The sequence below is a fragment of the Clarias gariepinus genome, chromosome 11 (genome assembly GCF_024256425.1).
Source record: "Clarias gariepinus isolate MV-2021 ecotype Netherlands chromosome 11, CGAR_prim_01v2, whole genome shotgun sequence".
In the NCBI taxonomy this organism is placed as follows: domain Eukaryota; kingdom Metazoa; phylum Chordata; class Actinopteri; order Siluriformes; family Clariidae; genus Clarias; species Clarias gariepinus.
The window spans coordinates 6120723-6142500 of record NC_071110.1 but is presented as its reverse complement, the minus strand read 5'-3'; the positions used below and the strand labels follow the sequence as shown (position 1 = coordinate 6142500).

Genomic DNA, 21778 nt, shown 5'->3' with positions numbered 1-21778 from the left:
AAAAGGTTGTTTAATGAGTTCAGACTGACCCTATTCTAGCCTGCGGTTGCTTCAGTTGCTCAGGTCTAGACTTAGCAATGTTATGTAGCAATAAAATGAAGTCAGCTGACGACCTGAATGTACTGAATGACCCGGTTATTATATGTACAGTATGTAGTTTTTCTTCCTTGATGGGATGGTCATATTACAGGATGGGTATGCCAAAATTCATCAGTGTCAATTTCTCAGAGAATGAGGAGTCTTTTTCACACATGGATTGGCCACCACAGTCCGGACATGAACCTCAATGAAAGTCTTTGAGATGTGCCGGTGGAGACTTTAGAGAGCGATTCGACTCAGAAACATCAATACAAGCTTTCAGCCTAAATGGATACAGCCTTGGATGAAAATTAATGTTGTGGCTTTGCGTAAGGTTGCCGTAACAAAGCCATCGCAAGTACATGATATAATCAAAACTAAAGGTAATTATATTATGTATGAAATAATAAATATAATCTATGGTGACAAGTAATTAAAAATGAACCACCTTGTTTCATCAGTGCTTCTGTATAAAATCCTCTAAAATCATCCACGATTTGGTTGAGCATGACTGACATGAAATATTATTATGCTTAATGTTGGATTTGGGTGTTACATTTGTATCAGTTACGTAATTTGATTTAATGAGAAATGTACATTCATCCAAACAAGTTGCAGCGATGCCATAAAAATTTGTTTGACATCTTTAAAAATATTACTTAGGTATGAATATTAACCCTACCTCAACATTAACGTTCATGACTTCATCATCTTGAAATGTAACAAAATTAAAATGAATGAAAAAAATACAAAATACATAAATAACCTTTACTACATTTTCTCTTAATTCATTTTTTTTGTCAATGTCATCTTTTAGCAAGGACTGGATTTACTTTTTAACACCACGTCTAAAAAAAAAAAAAAAAAAGGTTTCAAGGGAAAAGGGCATGGAGTTTCTCACTGCATGAAAAATTCATGAGCCGTAAATAGAAACCCAGTCTACTGCCCGATTTATAATCCTTGTGATTGCAGTACAGCAAACATTTAAAGAATTTATGGACTGTGAAATTATTGAAGCGAAACAAATTTATAACACATACAGTATATACATTCACATACACATTCACACACTCACACAAACAGGTGCCTCATGCTTACAGACAGAACTTTTCTAAAAAAAAAAAAAAATGATGATAAAAACGAGTTATAATCATGTAATTGAAGACGTATGGGTAATTTAGATCGTCGGTCGTGGATGAACTTTGTCCCTGTCTAAAAAAAGAAGAATGTGTGTTGAACTCTGTAAGCTGGCACACGAAGCTCAACAGAGCTGCTATTAAATCGAGAGGGAATTTGGACGACTTCACTTCTGGCAGCTGAGACGCGCCGACGCACATAAACAAGCTGAGCGTGAAGAGGTTATTGTGCTGTTTTATGTATTCATAAAAGTGTGTACAGCTCTGTACACCGCAGGTACTACTGTGGTTCACTGGGATTTATTTCTGCTTTTTTTTTTTAGATATATAGATTAGCACAATATACGATACTGGCACAGTTAGCATAACTAATTAAACCGTACTTTTCTAGTTCCAAAAAAAGAAAGAAAAATCTTATTGAGCTATATGATCAGGATTAACATTCCATCCATGATATTCTTTTCATTAAACATTATGTGGGAATTGATAAGAATCTAAATAATTTGAAAAAATATTGAAATTAGCTTAGAAGTCATACTTTTTTTTCAAAATTTTCATTGTATTTTTAACTTCACATGAGTAGGCTAAACTTGGGATGTACATGATTAATGGCTCCCACTGGAATTAGTCTTATTTTAAAAACAGCTCCACTTGCCTCAGGAGGAGACCCGTTCATGGAAATGTGCTGAAAGGAACAAAAAAAAAAAACAAAAAAAAAAAACGGAGGGGAAAAAAATGAGAGTAGAATGATGGATAAACAAACATTCAGCAGCCCCAAGAGAACATCAGAGGAACACAGTCCAGAGCAACACACACTGCTCAAAACTGTCAAACATATCATAACAACAAGCTTCAACTGCAAAATAAATCACTCCGGCTTGGCTGATCTGTTTCTAAGCACGTCATTGTTGGTCGCTGGACACACTGAAACAAAATCCACTAGTCTTTTGTGATAGGTGCTGAGAAGCAGCCTGTAATACGTCTGTCAGTCATAGAAGAGATCACAGTTAAGTGGTCAAAACAGGTAATCTAAACCATAATGCACAGTGTTTTCCGACAACATTCTATTGGAACCAGCATTAACCTTTTCAGCTACAGTAGCTGTTCTATTGGTTGTTCATTTGGATCGGACAACATGCGCCAGTCTTCACTTGGACCCTGTCGCTGGTTGGTTCATAGGTTTTCCTTCCTTGGTAGATTCTGACCACTGCAGACCAGAAACATCTTACAAGAGCTGCGGTTTTGGAGTTGCTCAGATCCAGTTGTTTATCCATCACGATTTGGAACTTGACACAGTAGCTAGTTATAATATATAAATAAAATGGCACCTGGAAGTGAGTGGGCTATATTAGGCAGCAAGTGAACATTTTGACGTTGAAGTTAATGTGTTGGAAGCATAAAAAATGGCCAAGCGTAAGAATTTGATCAACCTTGACAAGCACCAAATTGTTCTCTTACTGGCTCGGAGCAACTCCAAAACTGCAGCTCTTGTTTGATGTTCCTGGTCTTTAGGAAATCAGGCTGAATCTTGGAGTGCAGGGTCTCTTTTCCTTAACTTTGTGTAATTTTAAAACTTAACAAAATTAAATATAAGGTACTAACTACATTGTTGTATAAACATATTGTTGTGAACTTAAAATGCATGACCTGTTTCAGGATATCCATTTCTATGACAGTAAAGGTAAATCACACAGCAATGAAGTCAGGGTGAGTGAGTTTTTTGTTTCCCTCACCAGCCAGGTTGTCCATGTCCTTGTCCTGCAGCAGGCTAACGGCATCGTCCTCACCCTCCAACATCAGCTCAACCTCTGGGCTCTGGTTCGCCACCGTATGGCCACGAAAAGTCTTCCTCCCCTTCAGCATGTCCTCTTCCTCATGACCTGGAGAGTCAAAGACCACTGTGAGAGATGTACCTGAGTTGTGTAGTGAGTGGTGTGAGTTACAGTGGCATACAGTAGGTCAGTGTATTAATGTAAATGGTAATGTAATGCAGGATACACTGTATGCTAATGTAAGCTAGTCAAATTGATCAGAGTCTTTTGGCTGGGATGTACATGGGGTTCCCAACTTTGGCCATTCCTGATGAAACCCTCCTATCTGGGACTGGCACTTGAGCCTTGGTATTGGGACTGCATTCAGGGGCTGGGGTTTGGGCACTGGGTAGGAATTGAACCTGGGCCTTCCACATGCCAGATGAGAATCACTGAGCCACCAATGCCCAGATCAATCACAGCTGGGTATAAAGGATAAAAAGTAAACCATACTATTTGGATGCTTTAGTGGGACCTAAAGCTTTAGCTTCAACTGAAATTGACTGATCATAGCGATCCTCGCGTTCTTTCTGTGTCGATGTAGATTTCAGTTGGATTCTCCAGATTCATCCAACTTCAGTAGATTGTGAGTGTAAAAACACGAACTACTCTAAATTGCTCCTGGTTGTGAACATGCTGATGGTGCACTGTGATCGCCCACTCAAACACAACACTCCCAGGTTAGAATTTAACCCCTAATTAGGATAAAACATTTATTGAAGAATTGAATGAATTACAGACTGTTGAATAGAATCAAAGTGTTGCAAGACTAAAGGAAACGATCATACAGTTTTAGATTAACTCCAGCTACCCCTTAAACTTTTTTTTGTCCAATGACATGATGTGCTTACATCAAAAACTATATAAACAGCTAGGTTTCTGAATGCAGGAATATGTTAACAATGTCAAATGTAAATTGGCCATTTTGAAACACAAATCAAACTACACTGCATAACTTTTGACTGTGGGAGGAAACCCAGAATGTTCCCGAGGAAACCCACACAGCATGGGGGAACAGCATGCAAACACCATGGACACAGACCAGAGTTGAGATTTGAACCTCAAATCCTGCAAGGGTAAGATGACAGTGCTAACCACTAAGCCACAATGCTGCCTATCTGGGAATCCAAAAGGGCAGAGGATTACAAAAATATATGGTGGCTTCACATGTCTTGAAAGAAGTACACTCTAACCTTTACATTCCCCAGTGGGTAGCTGTCATGTCATGTCATGTCATGGGAGAAGCTAGCTAGACAACTGAAATTAGCAAATGGACACATTCTGAAGAAAATTCAAATAATTCAAATAACAAAAAAAAAAAAAAATGTTAAAACCATAATGGTCAAGCACAAAAAGAAAGTCCTTCGTCATCATCTTCTGTTTTTTTTATTTTTTTATAGACTTAATGAAAACCATTCACTCATTCATTCAAAGCCTGCCTAAGCCTTTATACTGTGCGCGCGGACATCTTTATAGAATTTATACAGTGTCCATAAGTCAAAGTTCATCAGCAAAGCTTAAAATAAAAAAATAGAGCAAAAGGATAATCAGTTCCCCTGGAGATGAAGGGGGAAACATTTGTCGCCTTTAATTACAGAACAAAGCAAGGGAAAGACTGCAGGCGAGTCTGTCACACATCTCTCTAGCCAGACGTCCGCGTGGATTTGTCTTCTTTAAGGTCAGAACAGACACACTCAATAAAGAAGAGATGGAAATAAAAGGGTGGAAATGTGAACTGGTTATCAGAAATGTTGAGGCAGATTACACTCTTTTGACATGTTTCTCTTTAAGAGAACTCTCAAAGCACTTTGAGGATCTCCCTAGGGTTTATATACAGTACCTCATGTCATACGGGTGAATTTGACTGTCATCATCTCTGTTATCATGGGAGATGGAAACAATCTTTCTTTACTCTGAGCCAAAGCTGAGATGCTTTCATCAGCATGAGGGAAAAAAAAACAGAGTAGAAATGGAGGCTGTAACAGGAAGAAGCACGGTGATCATGCGGGTGAAATTTCAGAATTCTGTTAATCGTCATTACAACGGCGTTGTTGGGCAAAAGTCAAGCTCTGATTGGCAAGATGTATAGTCGAGGACCAGAAAGAAAATAAACCAGGTTGAGTCTAAAGAGAAAATGATCTTTGATGGACACAAAGTGGGGGAAGGAATATTTAATTTCAGGATAATTTTCCCTCAAACCATAGAGAAGAAAAGCAGATCCTGAATTGTAAATGAGCAGAAATGCTGAGAAGCATGCCAAATAAATACACCATCATGAAAACAAATGCCATCCAGATATTCTCAAAAGAAAGCACAATGAAATCCATTTGTCAACATTAGTAGTGAGGCGTGAAAAGCATTGTGGGCTCGATTTCACTTTCATTCCTCAAACAAACGTCAGAATAAAACCAGAGCCCGGCGCGCTGTGGGGGTCTGTGAACGCTCAGGCCTGTACCCATGGATACACCCAGACAGGTAAAGAAGCCAGACGCGAACAAGACCAGCCACATCCGCCTTAGCTGGCACTGCAGGCGGGATTGAGAAAAAACAGGATGTGTGTGATCTGCCCATTTCTGAACTTTTCTTTTTTTTTTCATTTTAGAATTTATAAGTTGTTGTTTTTTCACTGTTGTTCATGGAATCTTCTCCAGATATATTCGTCTTCAGTCTTCTCCATAATAGCCGGTGTTTTCCGTGTTGCATACGTCTTGGGAGAGCTGCTTTCGTAATTCCTATTGAATCCTAACTTTGAGTGTTTTCGCTTTTCATGCCTTGAACAAGACATAACAAACTAAATGTGTTGTCTGGTTTAAATGTGAACCACCGACCAAGGCATCTACAATTCTTTTTATTTTGTTTAATTGGTAGAAATCACAAAAAGTCCAATATACATGTAATCAGTGTTATGTCAGGTTACACCATATAATTATGGTGTATTATAATATAATATTTCTAGCTAATCATTTGTCATTTGTCACATCACACATCTGGGGATGGGGTTTAAGCATCACGTCTGCTCAGTGTGTGGAGTTTGCAAGTTTTCCCCGTGCTTGGTGGGTTTTCTTCAGGGTCCTCAATATGATGTCCTGCCACAATTAAATTATATATAAGGTGTAAGCTGATTGGTGTTTCCATAGCGTATAATTAGGTGTGTGAGTGTGAATACGTGTGCGCTACAATGGTGCCTTGAGTTCCTCGGTATCGGCCCCGGGCCCCGTCAACCCAACAAAGAATGAATGGTATAAACACTAGATATTACTATAGATATTTTATATGAGTAAAAAAAAATATAATTGGGCTAAGAAGCATGCAGTGGTGTTTGAATAATTGGTTCTGGGTCAAAAATAATTTTTTGCATGCCAGTGAGAGCATGCCAATTGGGATGCAAACTTTTAAGCTTAATAATAAACATTCAGTTGCTGTAAAATGTTGTAAGATGTTTATAAACCCTATTAAATGGGATTGGAATTCGGGTCTGTATATAAAAAGTAAATCAGAGTTGTTGTTTTTTTTTCTCATATAAACCCACAGGGGTACAAACTTTTGCATTGTACATGACCACGCAGTCCTAAAAACCCAATGGAAGCCATGGAAAGGGTTTAAGGCTATAAAAACGAGTCTCATTTTTACTTCTTAAGCTTATATGTATGTTTTTTCTCACTCTTCCTCTACAACTCACATAGGGGAAAAGAATTTCACAAGTGCATAGACTGAAGGGGAAAAAATGACTTAACTGCTTTTGAAAGCAGCTTTTAGGCCGGATATATATATAAGCACTCGGTAGTTTTACTGCCCAATATGGAACAGATAAGGGGGCCCTCTGTAAAGCCATATTATTGTAGCCAGGGGTCCATGTTTTATATGCTGGCAGTGCTCTGGGGCATTGCTTGCCACTGACCATACACTTTTATTGCCTCACTCTGGTCATGGAGTCATATGTGCCATTTGTTTCTCTCAGGTTTATGAGTATTAGTCTATTGCTGAACAAAAGAACTGGAATGACATAATGCTCTTCTTAAGCACCAACTGCACCAAGTGTAACTGTTATACACGGAATTAAAATATTACCAGAGGGAAATACTGAAATCTCTCAGTCACGTGCAAACCCATTAAAATGCCTAAGAGCCCGTGGCTCATCTATCACACACCAGGGACATGCCGGAATCCATTTTTTCAGTCGTTTAGTTCCCTAAATGCAGAGAAACTGTGTGCCATTCGGTGAAATCCGAGAGCGGTGGAAGTGGAAGGCATTTGTAATAATTCTGCTCAAGCAGCTTAGATCCAACATGCATCCAGAGCCAACACGACTCTCTGTTAGTCTGTCATGCAATAATCATCCGTACAATCTGTGATCAATTTTCAAAAGTGGCACATGTGATTTTTGAGTCTATTCAATTTTCTCGTTCTTGCTCGCGGACTTCCTGGTTGCTATTCCCAGCCTTTGTCTGTTTATGATTTCTGTGTCTGCTCTGCATCACCAAGGAGTGTAGGAATAAACTAGCAAGATATTTCACTGGCATGTACCCAGGGTTGCCAAGACTGCGGTTTTTAGGGCAAATTGGGCCAGTTTTGGAACAAGGTTGGTGGTGGAAAGTAAAAGCATGGTGGCGTTTTCGAGCTAGCTTATGAATGGTCTACCAAGATTTAATTTCAATTGCGGTGAATCGTAAACACGAGGTTAGGAGCTAACAAAGGAATATTGTGAGTGCAGACAGTGAGGTATAAGTGAGGTACAAAAGCAGGAATGTTGCAAGGTTCTGTTCCATAATACTCACTCTCAGGTTGGGGACAACAAAATTGGCAAGGAACATGCATCAAACTGGTGTTTGAATAATTGGTTTCGGGTCAATTTGTACAATGAGAGCATGCCAATAGGGATGCAAACTTTTGAACTTGCTAATAAAGATTCAGTTGCTGTAAAATGTTGTACGATGTTTATAAACCCCATTAAATGGGCTTGGGAATAGGCCCAGTTTCATGTATTTCTAAGACAAAAATTTTGCTGGGACCTGACACGCCTGCATGCACGTACTGTATGCTATAAAGAAAATCTGTATTGTCCAAAACTCAAATTTTTAATGACAACTTCTCTCAAACCCTATAACAATTTGCCAAGACTTGCTACATCTTTTTGGTCAGGGACTACATAAAAAGCAACCCTATTTTCAAAAAGTTTTTTATTTGTGTACTTTTAGCTTGCCTCCTATCTTAAGAGCATCCCTGTGATTAACGTTCAAATTCTGATGGTGCAAATTTCCATGTCCTTCTTCATGTCTCAGCATAGCTAGCAAAAAAACGAGCATGTTTCTTCTTCCACATTTAAGCACACTGCATTGCTGGCGGAAAGAAGGTGCTCTGCCACGCCAGGTAGTACGGTACAAGTTAATTCAAAATGAAGTCAAAGGAGGCAGACAAGTAAGCAGGTGCCGTTTTGGTAGGGAATCGTTGTGCCGTTATACATTATGGCCGCTTCCACATAGTGATTGGACAAACCATCTATGAAGTCCCAAATGCCTGCTATGATCCAGCTATATAAGTATTATACATACTGCTACAAAGTTTTGTAGTCTGTGGCTACATTTTATTTTTGGAGCGTTTTCATTTCCTCCTTTTTAAACAATAGTCAGCTGTACTGAATTCTAAAAAAAAAAAAAAAGAAAACCTTACATATGATTTCCTATGATCTTAAGACAAGAGGACCAGATTGGGGAATGTGGGATCACACACACCGATGTGGGAACCACACTCCTATACTCCTATAATGAGCTATAAAGATCTTTGTGCAGGGTTTGGTGGGTCACGACAGAGCAGCGCACCTGAAAATGAGACTGCAAGGACACCTGGAGGCAGAACAAGCCGTTAAAGAGCAGGATCGATATTAACCCGACTCCCATTTCATGCTCGCCCAATTCCGCTCAGCTAACAATATACCGAAGCCATGGCCGGTAAGAGGAGAAGCGATCACGGGCTGAGACCTGGACGAAATGGCTCGTTATATTGTCAGCACGCTTAATAGATGGAGAGGTGAGGCTTAAAAGCACACTTTCCCCACAAACACGTTTTCTAAACAACAACAAAAAGGGTAACGGTGTCTGGAAAAGTATCTGAGAATTGCATCTGTACACTTTTTCCTTCTTTTCCCCCGGAGAGAATCACCTGGCTGTAAGATTCCGAGATCTTATTAAAACTTGTGCCAATAACGCTGACAAAGTGATGATAAGACACAGTGCATTAGATATAATAATGTTATTGCTTAAAGGGTAAGGGATTTTAAAACAATACAACAGAAACAAATCTAAATAAAACAACTCTCATGTCCTGTCGTTTATTTTTTTCACTTGGGAGGGTAGATGGAAATCTGTAAGCGAACACATCTGAAAGCCTGACAAGTAGTTTGAAAATATGCCACTCTGGATAAATCCGAGCCTCTTTCAGACTTTAGTCAAATGCCAGTGAGTTTTGATCTGAGTGATTCATCAGAGTCTGTGTTTTCAGAAAACCTGAAAGAGAATGAAAGCTGTATTTATGTTCGCCCTCAGTGGTTATTTCCGCCTAACCACCTAGCTTCTCACGGTCACATGCACAGCTGTGCGGCCTGACGGACTTATTACTAGTCTGGATAACTACTTCATTATGTTTATACTCTGGTCATGTTCAAATTTGGCTTTTTTTTTTTTTTAAGCTCCCAGAATTGAAAATGAAAGTTCTTCACTATATTTCTTTATGAAATAGTGCTGTTGAATGCAATCAATCAGAATGTGTTGATTCTGACAATAATTTGAGCTACAAGTTTTTTTTACACTGATGTACTCTTTCTTACAGTTTTATCATTGCTATAGCAAAACACTGTGAGAGTTGTATGGAATAAATTTGTAATTTGCAAAATGTGTAATTGTCAATATTAGCAAAGTTGTCTGCCATCATGTGACATTGATGTAAAGGTTTCCAGTGTCACAAAGGTCTTTAGGACAAATAGGTTTGTGTGTTAAATGTTAAAGAGGCATTCAAGTCAAACTGGGACTTTTGATTTTGCTGAATGAAAGAACACAGTTATGAGAATAAAAACTCCCTTTATTTCTCTCTATAATCTGCTGCTACACTAATGCACTTATCCCAGTGTTTCACTAATGCTTGGATACCGTCAAGGTAGAAAGATTTCTCAGCACTTTAGAGCCATTATTAAACAGCCTGCTTCATATCTGAAATCCTGGCCTCCCAGGAACTCCTTCAGACAGACAGATACAGTAGATGAGCACTTTATTAATGTTTGAATTTGTTCAATGTTTGATTGTGTGTACAGTTCCCACAGACAGATGCATCTCTTCTGCAAGTTGGCGACAGATTATCTGTTGATTGTCAAGAATCAGACGTTCCACTCGCTGAATGTTCATGAAAGCGACAGGAATGGGCTCAGAGCTACCTCTGCTGGGATGATCATTTACGGACATACGGTCCTTTTAAAAACATTTGAACTCAACTTTGTTCATATGTTTTACTGCAGGTACGAGTCTTGTCACGGTACTGCACTTCTGTAAACGTCAATCAGTTTTACGCCATTATTCATGAGAAAGTCCCAGTTTGACTCGAACGCTCCTCATAAATAAAATTACAATTTGTTATATTGAAATTCATTTTAAAACAGCATTGTTGATGTAAACAGAATTTTTTTTTTTAAATCCAGTGTTGCTTTAACAGCATAATCAATTTTATGCTGGAAATACTGTCATGTTTCATTCCTTACTTATTTATAGCACGGCTGGGATTTAGCCATGGACAAGCATTCTGGTCATGTTTCTCTACCGGAAAGATGACTTATTTTCTATGACACACTTATAACTAATATGCAGAGGAGGTACCCTTGACTTTCTTCTCGCTCTGTGATTCTGCGTGAATCATGTTGGGCGAAAGGCGATCCCTTTCACGTGACAAGGCTGTACATTATTCCTGTCATCGAGAGCCAAGAGAGAGCACAGGACTTCAACAAGTTCTCAATCACAGCTGACTCAATCGCCCAGCACAGGGCTAACCTAATGAGGAGTGGAACGGATAAAAGACGTAGAATGCTTTATGATGTATGAGCCACTTCTTTTTATGAGAACTGTTGAGGAAAATCTGAGGCATATTGAGAGAAAATATATTACAACATGTCAGCTTGGGTTAAAACTCACAAGGTGGTGCTCATAGCGCTACATGTCACCTTCATAAGCTATTAATGAGCGAAAACTAAAAACAGAAACCTAAAAAGATGTATTGGCACTGGTGTGGTTTAAGATCTATGTATATTCTGAAGTCCGGGATATATTATGAAGATGGCTCCGTCTGCTCACTCAGCGCAAACACACTCATTGGATGCTTGCGTTAGGATGAAAATGAAGCAAATCATACGCTTATATATGAAATCTCGACAACTTATAAGGAATTCTGGAGTGATAGAATACGTCTCCTAGTGCTCGGACGTCTTACGCTCTTTGGGTTGTTTTGAAATCGAATTTGTCGCTCGTTTAGACGTCCCTCGACGCCGGCTTTATTCCAACTTAACATGGCTGAAAGCAGTGTTTATGTAGATTAACATCAGTAGCTTTGAAGGATTTATGGATCTGTCAGAAACATCATTCTTGGATAGCTTTACCACATAGCATAAATACATGCTATCTTTTTCCTTTTTTTTCTAGGATTCATGTATACCGTACAATATTTTTTTATTTCTAATAAGCCATAATTTTTATTAATTTTTTTGTCGTATACGAGCTCATTGAGCCGTCCCGTGACTCCAGAAAACCTGGTATATAGGTTATGTTATGGCATTAGTTTATATAATCTGTGTTGTAATCACGTGGACTCTAGCTGAGTTGTGTGTTTTTTTTTCTTCCAAAATCTATCCTTTACCAGTCAGATTTCTTTTATTACACTTTCAGACAAGCCTACTGTTATTTGCAATCAAGTACAATATAGCTAACATTGTAACTCGTCTCTGCTGAACCTCTTTCAACCTGTGCCAACTTTCAAAATATGTTCGTAGGGAAAAATGGACGAGAAGAAAGACGAAAAGAGAAAATCTCAGCGGTAATTACTGCGGCTGTGTTATGAACAGGGGCCACCTGCAGATCACAGAGCAGCTGGTAGGCATATCCTCTGTTTGTGTGTGTGTGTGTGTGTGTGTGTGTGTGACTCTCCTATAGCTGCCATCTGACATTTTCCCCTGAAACTGGATCAATGTATTTACAATTACTGTGTATAAAGGAAAAGAATCGATAAATAGTTCAATCCAAAATGTAAATGTGAAACAGTCGCAACATTTACACCAGATTTCAGTGCGAAGGTTCGTCTAGATCGGACAAGCGCGACAAGCCGATCTATCGCTCTTGCCAAGTTATAGATTCGCCCTTGTTCCTCTAAAACCCCCGCTCTCGTATTCATCCTGAAGGGCCCAGAGGAGAAACGCTGAAAGTAGTTAATATCATCGAACCGTTTTGTTTTAAAAGCTGTTGTTGCATGACATTGAGCCAACTCTTCATCAAGGATCGGACACATCAAACAGGTCGAAGTGAAAAGTCGAAAGAGGCAAATACAGTTAACAAAAAAAAAAAAAAGGTTGCACCGCCATGTTCAGATGACTAGCCTCGTAAACATTAACGCTATAAAATTAAGAACAAATTGCTTCTCAGCTCAGCGGATATTCATTATCTTCCAGTGAGAACTGCATAAGGCCATTTGTGTATGTGTGTGTGTGTGTGTGTGTGTGTGTGTGTGTAGCCAACATGAAACAATGATGTCATTTTCTGTTTGAAAAACAAAAAACAAACAAAAAAAATTTTTTTTGCTTATAACGAGCCAAACTCCGACTGTTCTTTGATTGGCTGCTGGCAGAATAACCTACCATAGTCTTCCAGAGACTTGCACGAGATGTCCAAGTGGGTGGAGCCGAAAGGGTTCCTGACAAATCTCCGCCTCCTCCTGAGGTCATCCTCCCAGTAGTCAAGGCGCCAAAAGTCATGCAGCTGACTGCAGAGAGGAAAGAAAAGATTGCATGAACTAATATTTAAAACAACTTACTAAATACCAAGAACTTTTTTTTCTTGTGAATATCTGTGAAACAAGTAAGAAATCCAGATTTGGCAAGTCATCTAATTATACAGTCTTTAACTTAAAAATGAAAATTTTAAATTGTAAATCTTTATACTTTAATATCTTCATATTTTCACAGTTTACACTTTCATGTTGTCAATTCTTATCCTGTGGTTCCTGTGCAATTAACATTTCTCTATCCAATTTCATACTTTATTTTCCTTAAGTTCTGTCTTAATGTTTCTTGTGGAAATTTCTCATTTGTGGTGCAATTCCAGTTTTCTGATTAATTTTTCTACTTTAGGTCATGAACAGATATATTTTACTGCATGTCATACTGTGTATTGTTGAGTAGGTGACAAATACCCCCCCCCACACACACACACACAGCATTTAAAAACACTCAAGTCCTTAAAATGCATTTCATGTTTAAACATAAAAGATTCTAAAATTAGGCATGACATCATCTGTACAGAAAAATCTTTTGTAGGATAGAATGATTAGTTCTTTGTTTTAATCTATAGTTAGCTATATAAGTATTGGCACCGTTTCAGAAAATATGCAATAACGAAATACACACAAACAGGGGACTCAAGACACAACCTTGAGGGATGCCATATTCCACATTATGTGATCTCTAAGAAATACTGTTTTTTGCTAATAAAATTATGTTTGTTCATCAAATATGATCTAAAATTGTGAGCTTATTTACCCATCTTGTCTTTCCTTAAGGTCGTACAATAAGTCCATAATAGCCATAAATTAAATCATTCACGGGGCAAGCTACTGTATAAGCTATTAGCCACATTAGCACTAAATGTGTTTTGTGAAGCTTCAGGAAAACAAAATAAAGTACATCTTGCTTGTATTCAACAAAGCTGTTGGATGAATTACCTTTGAGAACAATGAGATATTGTGGGGTGGAGAGAGTTACTGATCTTAGAGGGATCAAGATGTGGATTTTTAGGAAGGGGCTTGGTGTTAGGTACAAGAACAAAGAAATTACCAACATTTTTGCAGGTAACTATAATGTAAGTCCTTCATTCCTTTATTTATTTATTCATTTTATATTGGCAGGCCAAGGAGCTCACCGAATGCCTGTACGCTGTCTAAATTTCTCAATTTATGCGAAAAGGTCACGGGCAAATCATAACGCTGTGTGTAGTTAGATGTAATCTGTCCTAAAGCCCCAATGAAGCCTCCCAGCATGAAGTGTATTCAGGCAGCAGCCGCAGCACGCGTATAAATAACAACCAGTCCCATTAACAAACACAGGATCAAATTGCACGTCTAAATGGCGTGGCTCGCCTGCTTTTTTACCGTAGGTTTTTAACTAATCTTGTAAATCAGAGGTAAGACTCCATATGCGGACAGCATGGAGTTTAATGATGGCAGGAGGGAGGGCAGGAAAGGGTGGGAGGGAGAAGCAATATGTGAGTGTGAGTGTGTGTATGTGTGTGTGTGTGTGTGTGTGCGTGCGTGTGTGTGTGTGTATGTGTGTGTGGTTGTGGGGTGGGGTGGGGGGGGCTCACCGCAGCCACAGCTCCCACTAATAAAACATCCTCCCCACCACCAGCAGCACTATGTATGGTGCAGCCGTGATTAAAATAATGTGCTGAAATATTCATTGAGATGATTGGTGAGGCCCTAGAGCAAGCCAGGGAATATTGCATTTTTATTCATTATTGATAACAGTGAATTAGCAGCCATATAAAAAAGAAGGAGACAGACAGATTGAGAAGAGAAAAAAAAACAGAAAACAAAACTTGAGATAGGGAAACAACAAGCTCAGGCATGTGGTAACCATCTTTGTAAATGATTATTCCAACATTAGCAGGGACCTGGGCTAATTTTATTGCTCGCAGCTAATGCAAACCATTAAGGGCCGGGACTAGCATCAGGTTACTAAGTGCAGCTTGTTTCCACTGCACTCAGACCAGAGATGTTTTGAAAGCTGCAGCAAGTCACAGAGAGAGAGAGAGAGAGAGAGAGAGAGAGAAACAAGACTGCAAGTAATTTGCCGCAACGAGGGTTTTGAGGGATGTTAAAAGAGAGTGATGATGGTGGTAATTGAGAAACAGATAACAAGAAGGTACGAGACAATCAGCGAATTCCGCATGTGGTTTGTCTTCATTACAGGGAGCGTGTGCGGAAATGCACAATCCGCCTAATTGTTAATTTTTGCAATAAACAATGCTGTGGATAAATTTGTTTACGTACTCGAAAAACATTCAAAAATTGCTAGTAGTATGAATATTATTAATAATAATAATAATAATAATAATAATAATAATTATTATTATTATTATTATTATTATTATTATTATTATTATATTAATAATAATAATGATAATAATGGACTTATATAATAATGGGATTACACAAACATTTAATTAAAAATAAACACATAAATAATGAAAAAAGTAGGAAACAAACTATAATCCATAAATAAATCTTTTGCATATTAAAGAGAACCAGGGCAAATATTTTTTCTGCTATATTGTTAAGAAATATTTCGCTGGCTTTGAAACCTCAACTATTATTTATATTGTTATTTCATAATCAGAAAAAAAATCTTTACTATTTTAAACAGGTTCTCTGGTTTCCTCCTGCACTCCAAAGACATGCAGGTTAGGTTAATTGGCGTACCCAAATTGCCTGTAGTGTGGGTTGTACCCTCCATCGTGCCCCTGTGACCCTGTACACAGGATAAAGCGGTATATTATACAAGAATGAAAAACAAATATATTATTGGTATTATTATTAAGTCATATTATGTGATTCTTTAAACATGTTGGTAATTATGTTAACTGATATGTGACAAGCAAGTGTTGCTGCATAATAAATCTATGAAATATAAGATTTTTTTTTTTTGTTGGAGCATGGATCTTATGTATACGAATTGTACCCCGTGATTATAATCAGGGAAGAAAAGGGTGCTTCTGTATCTTCCTCTGTTGTCTCTTGAAGAAAACAAACAGGCTGGCTTTTTTCCTTCGGAACTGAATGTGAGATTGTCCTTCCTCCAAAGAGAAACCAAGGAGAATGTGAAAAACAAAACAACAAAACGGAAGGGAGCACAGGAACAATACCAGATAGCGCACACCCTCGACAACGCAAGGCAGTCGTTTACGAAACAAGGCTCGATTCCAAGTGCTTCCTCGAGCTATGGGTGGGATTATATAGAGCTCTCTGCACCCTGCCATAACACTGAGGCAGACTAAACAGATTAAAGTGTTACGGCAGGATCACATCCCATCCCGACCCCCCTGTTCCCCCCCCTGGCTAAAAACAGGAACACAAAAGCCTGTGAATATATCTACAAATGTCAGGAAATCAGGCCATTGCAGAGACTTAGCCGACAGCAACACGAGATCGGTCTCAGTTTAGCATCAATCAGTAGTGTGTAGTGTGTGTGCTAGCATGTCAAAGGTTCATCACGCGGCACGGTATGAAAAGCAGCACACAGCGCCGAGGGCTTGTCTGCTGTCAATCCCGAGTCGGGAGCGAGGTCTCTCTTCTCAGAGCGAGACGTCAGGAGGCCAAATCTGCTTAAACGATATTGTAAATGCAAGATTACACTGTGAAAAATAAATGCAGAACCCGCAAAGGAACCCGAGCGATTACTGTTTACGATTATAACCTCCGAATCTGCCAGCGGAAGCGAGCGAGGGGTGGGGAGAAATCCGTTTAGGCTTTGAAGATCGCTGAAAACACACGTCTGCGCCTGTGTATGATGAATGTGATTCGGTTTGACAGCGGTGCACGGCGACGAGCGGCGAGTTCAGAGGGGAAAAAAAGCTCGAGCATTTCCTTTTCTCCTTTGAGAGAAAGGGAATTAAATGCTAAGCAAGCAAAGACGAATCATAAAGGACAATAAACAGAATGGTCGCGTAGCCCATCTTTTCCCACAAACCATGTGCTTTTACTTTGGAAGCGGTTTGCGCAAGACAGGAAAGGAGTCCGGCAGTACATTACGCAGCGTGGTCAGCAATCAAGACATATTTTTCATGCTCATGTATCAGGATTGCTATAATGAGGATCTGCACACCCAGGGTGGTCTTGTTCGGAGACTACATCCTTCCCCCTAGGGGCGGTCTGTTGCCCCAAGGAGGCTGTAGATAAGGGAAACACACAGCTGTGAGATGGATGGCGGAGTGGTTTAAACCCGAACCACTAAAAAAACAAAACAAATCACACTATACGCAAGAGATCAGGATGCGATAAACACTTTGGAATCTCAGGGGCATTTTATTCACATTTAAATAGTGTGTTATTTACCCAGTGCGGGTTCTTAACTGCAAGGGCCGTACCAAAAGTAATGCAAAAGCACGCATAGCTTTTCTGATAACTGGCACAGGTCATTCAATAGGGACAGGAATCACCAGTCACCATGCGATACGATATTATTATGATACCTCCGTGCTGATTTGATTAACGTTGCAATTCTGTAGTATTCTGTAATATTCTGATTCGATATTGCATTGTAGCCCATTTTGTTACAATTTTTAGACCTTGAAACTTAAGGAAAAAAAACATTATCCGTAACTCAAAAGTTTTATACCTTAGCTTTGTTCAACAGCTTCATTGAACTAGAGCACATTCCTTATACCATAGTTATCATTGGCCTCTGGTTTGGAGGGTCCCAGGTTCAAATCCCATGACCTCCAAGTTGTCCCTGTTGGGCCCTTCCAATCCCAATCAGCCTAGACCTTTGGGTTGCTGGAGGTATTTGGAGTACCTGGAGCAAAAAACCCACCATGCACACAGACAGCGGGCGAAATTCAAACCCACAACCCTGGATGTGCGAGGCGACAGTGCTAACCACTAGGCCTCTATACTGCCATTATTACTTAATAAGCAAAACTCCCAGTTGTGCTACTGTATGGTACTTGCCAATGATGTGCTGTCATCATAAGGGGATAATAAATATTTTCACAGTTTTTACTTAATTAGCTGAAAACACATTTTATGTTACATGCTACATTACATTAGCGTCCATCAGGTGGTGAAACCCTGCGACTGGGAGGCACACTGGAGCTTTTATTGCTTAGTGGTATAGCCAAGAAATGAATGATTTGTATGTATGCTTAATAATTCTGTCCACACTCCATACATATATATATATATATATATGGGAATGCCCAATGAAGCTTCTTTCAAATAAAGTTTTAATGAATACTGTATTTCAAAAAGCACTAAAATGGCATAGGAAGTCGTCTAAGTTGAAGTTATTAAGCACACTGTCCCTATATACGGGAAAGAAAAATCACATGACGTGACTACTTCATTCTTCACAAGTGTCTGCATTTCAACAGCGGTGACATTTTAATTGTATTCCAACTAAAAACAAATGAAAACAGCTCAAAGAAAAGATCTGCGCTAGTACAGCGCTAGGATAGACTCTGACGGTCGTTTCATCTAAATGGCAATCACGGCCTAGAATGAGCTCCTGATACGCTCCACTTTAGCAATCCCACGTCTCCTGACAGACATAAAGGATGGCGCAGGGCCCGCCCCTCCTCGCAAGAAGCTCAGATTTATTAGTCTGATCGCCCATCAATCAAATAAATGGACTTTTCAACTGCATTTTAAAAGCTAATTTCCCCAGCGCTGATAACCAAAACTATCGTCTCAGCAGCACGCCGGTCATTATCAACAAAAGTGTGTGAGTGCACAACAATGAGCTTCTCTCTAGTTAAATACGTGAGATTGAGGAGCCTTGCAGTGTAAGATTTAATACTCTACTGTCCGTAGGGGATGGCCTCTGTTTGTGCACGGTCATAAAAAAAAAAAAAAAAATAATACCCAGACAGCCATGATTCAGGCTCAAGCAGCAATGTAGGAAATAAAAGGATTGATGAGAAGTTCATAAAATATGTACTAATATTAATAATAGTAAATATAGCAATGTTTGGGTAGGGGAAGAAAGATGGCTTCTTCGCAAGACCATGGAAATATATTGGACTTATCCCGAGACAATGCATGGATACTTTGCAGGCTGACGATTTCCAAGACAGACGATCCTGTTACTTTAGCCAGCGCACAAGCAAGACATGACGAGATACGGTTCGATTCCGTGTGCCGCTTTACAACAGATTTATTTAAGAAGAACAATATCACTGAAATCTAAGACGATTGCCTTGTACAGCAAACACATTCAAAAAAATTATAGCCAACAGAGTCCAGAAAGAAAAATTAACAGATTTTCTTTTTTAATAACATTTATGACGTGACAAATATTCAATATCGGTATGTAGACATGCTACGATTGTTATATCTCCATCACCATCTGGGGTCATTCAGGACATCGCTGTTGTAGCAACAGCTAATAGACACTTACAGAGCTGCTTCAGATGAGAGCGCTGCAAGAATGATGGTGGGATTCAATAAGACGCCATTATATTCTCTTTCAATGCTTCCATTGGGGACATAAATGGGATGTAATTAGCATAAGTGGTGCTAATGATCGGCTGCTCTGTGAACAGCACAGGGTGCTGCTTTTTGTCAGTGCCACAGGACCACCAGTTACTAATATGGTAAACATTGTGGCTTAATGATGCCTTTGTAAAACATCGCAACAGTAGGAATTGAAATCCGAACTCCATTATCAAGAACTATTTACAAAAAGAAAATAGATGGTAAATTTTGTGAAATAACATTATCATCTTTATTTATATGTACTATATATATGAAATTTTTATATTCACTAAAAGCAATACGAATGGTGATGTTAAATATAAGAAATATGTGGAAATGGTATAAATTGACTCAACATCAATCCCAAAGTTGATTATGTTTCTCAAGGACTTTTATATTCTTCCTCCAATACAGCACTATGCCAACCATTTTTAGTTGAATGTCTGCAGAACAAGTTCGTTGTTCTAGTCAGCCTTCCTTTATCAGCATGTCGCTTTTTTTTCCTCACTTAAAGTAAATCAGACAAAACACAGAGCTTGACACGTTGCCTAGGAAAAGCTCAAAGCCATTACTTCGGAAGACTTACTTCATTACTTCCTTTTCTAAGAACTCACAAATTTTACAGCTTTAATTCTGATTAACTGTACTTCTGTCAGTGACACTGCAGACTTATTTCACAAATGCTAAATAAACACTACCTTACAGAATATTTCAACATATTAACAATTATACACCTTGTATTTATGTGACTTATCTGCCATACAAGTTCATGTGTAAGTTATTATATTCATATATTATATATTTGTAATTTTTCCCACAGGCAGAACTTTTATTTAGAGCTGACATTATAGAAAAGTAATTAACAATCCAAATTAAGAATTTTGGTAGTATTAGTGTGATAATACAGGCAGCTATAACTACTAATGAGCACTTATAGAGAATTCTGCCAGCTATAAGACTACTGTGCAGGATAATATGTTTACCATGCAGTACGGTTCATAGAAATTTAAACATGCATTTTTGGATAATACATCAACTGAGGGAACGCGATCCATTTTTCATACATCATTAAATAAAAATATTTCTTTGTAGTGGATGCAGGAATTCAAAACCCAGCGTATCTGGTTCATATTGCTTTAACCACACGATTACAAATGTCTGACAAAAGCGATTTGCAAGGAAATATGTTAATCCTTTCTTTTGGAATATATGTGACACTACTCCTCTAGGAGCAGCCTGAAAATGGTAAACTATTACATTCTTTCTCCAGAAAATAAATCACTTGGGGGAAAAAATATTTGGCAAGCCAAGCTTGTGAATCTCCGTTCGCTCTGGAACTGAGCTGGCATTCCCACATGCCGTGTTGTAGTTTTTCAAAAGATCAGCTCTCACTCTTCGGTCTAGGCTTTGAGTTCTTCGGTTCGCCCACAAATTGCATGAGACACATTTCAACAGAATTGAAAAAGTCATAAAGAGTCCCATCACATTATCTCAAGCCAACTGGCAGCCATATGCTGTGCGATAATGTCCAAGTTTTCAACCAAAAAAAAAAAAAAAAAAGCGTTATCTTTCATCCATGCTAGGTTGTCTATACTATCTAATCCGGAGAGACACAAGTTATGCACATCCTCGTCACATTAAAGGAGGTTTAAGCGATAGAGATCACTTTCTTCCAGACTAAAGATCTCTTATCACTACTAATGCAGTACTTCTACTGGATGTAGACATGTGACCCTTCCTTTGTTCAGGTCATTAATGCCGTGTAAGGACATGAGGCTTTCGGTGTATCAGTGCTACAAATCAGACGTAACTACATGTGAGTATCCTGAAGGACACGAGTGGCACTTGTCAGAGTGACTGAGAAGGATGAAGACCGACACGTCCTCCTTGGTGAAAGACAGAGTTCTAGCGCAGGTCAGACGTCCCTTCCTGGCTATTTCGCCAAACCGTCCATCTTTTTTCGTCCTGGATGGGGCCACATATCGGAGGGGATACCCCAGATGCCCCGTAAATTGATGACAGTGTGAATGGGAGTCTTTCCAGGGATAATTAGCGCAGGCTGGAAGGTTAAGCATGCCCTTGGGGAAAGGAAGCCTTAGTGTAGGTTCAAGAACAAATGGATGGACATGTGCGTGAAAAGAACAACAAAGAAACGGATTCAGGCAAGTTTACCATCCGCACTCCAGTTTAAGAGAGACCAAGAGGTCTACTGGGATTAGTGTGAAATAATAACATTGGAGAAGTGTGCAATGGATTGCAATGTCAACT

General features: G+C 39.0%; 1 protein-coding gene across 1 annotated transcript in view; it reads right to left on the bottom strand.

Moving 5' to 3' along the window:
• Nucleotides 1-21778, bottom strand: part of nbeab (neurobeachin b) — a 387766-nt gene that overhangs the window by 129718 nt on the left and 236270 nt on the right. The window contains exons 38-39 of the mRNA XM_053507055.1: nucleotides 12903-13027; nucleotides 2948-3094 (exon numbers count right to left, since the gene is read on the bottom strand). Coding sequence (XP_053363030.1) covers nucleotides 2948-3094; nucleotides 12903-13027 — 272 coding nt within the window. The remainder of the gene's footprint in view (nucleotides 1-2947; nucleotides 3095-12902; nucleotides 13028-21778) is intronic.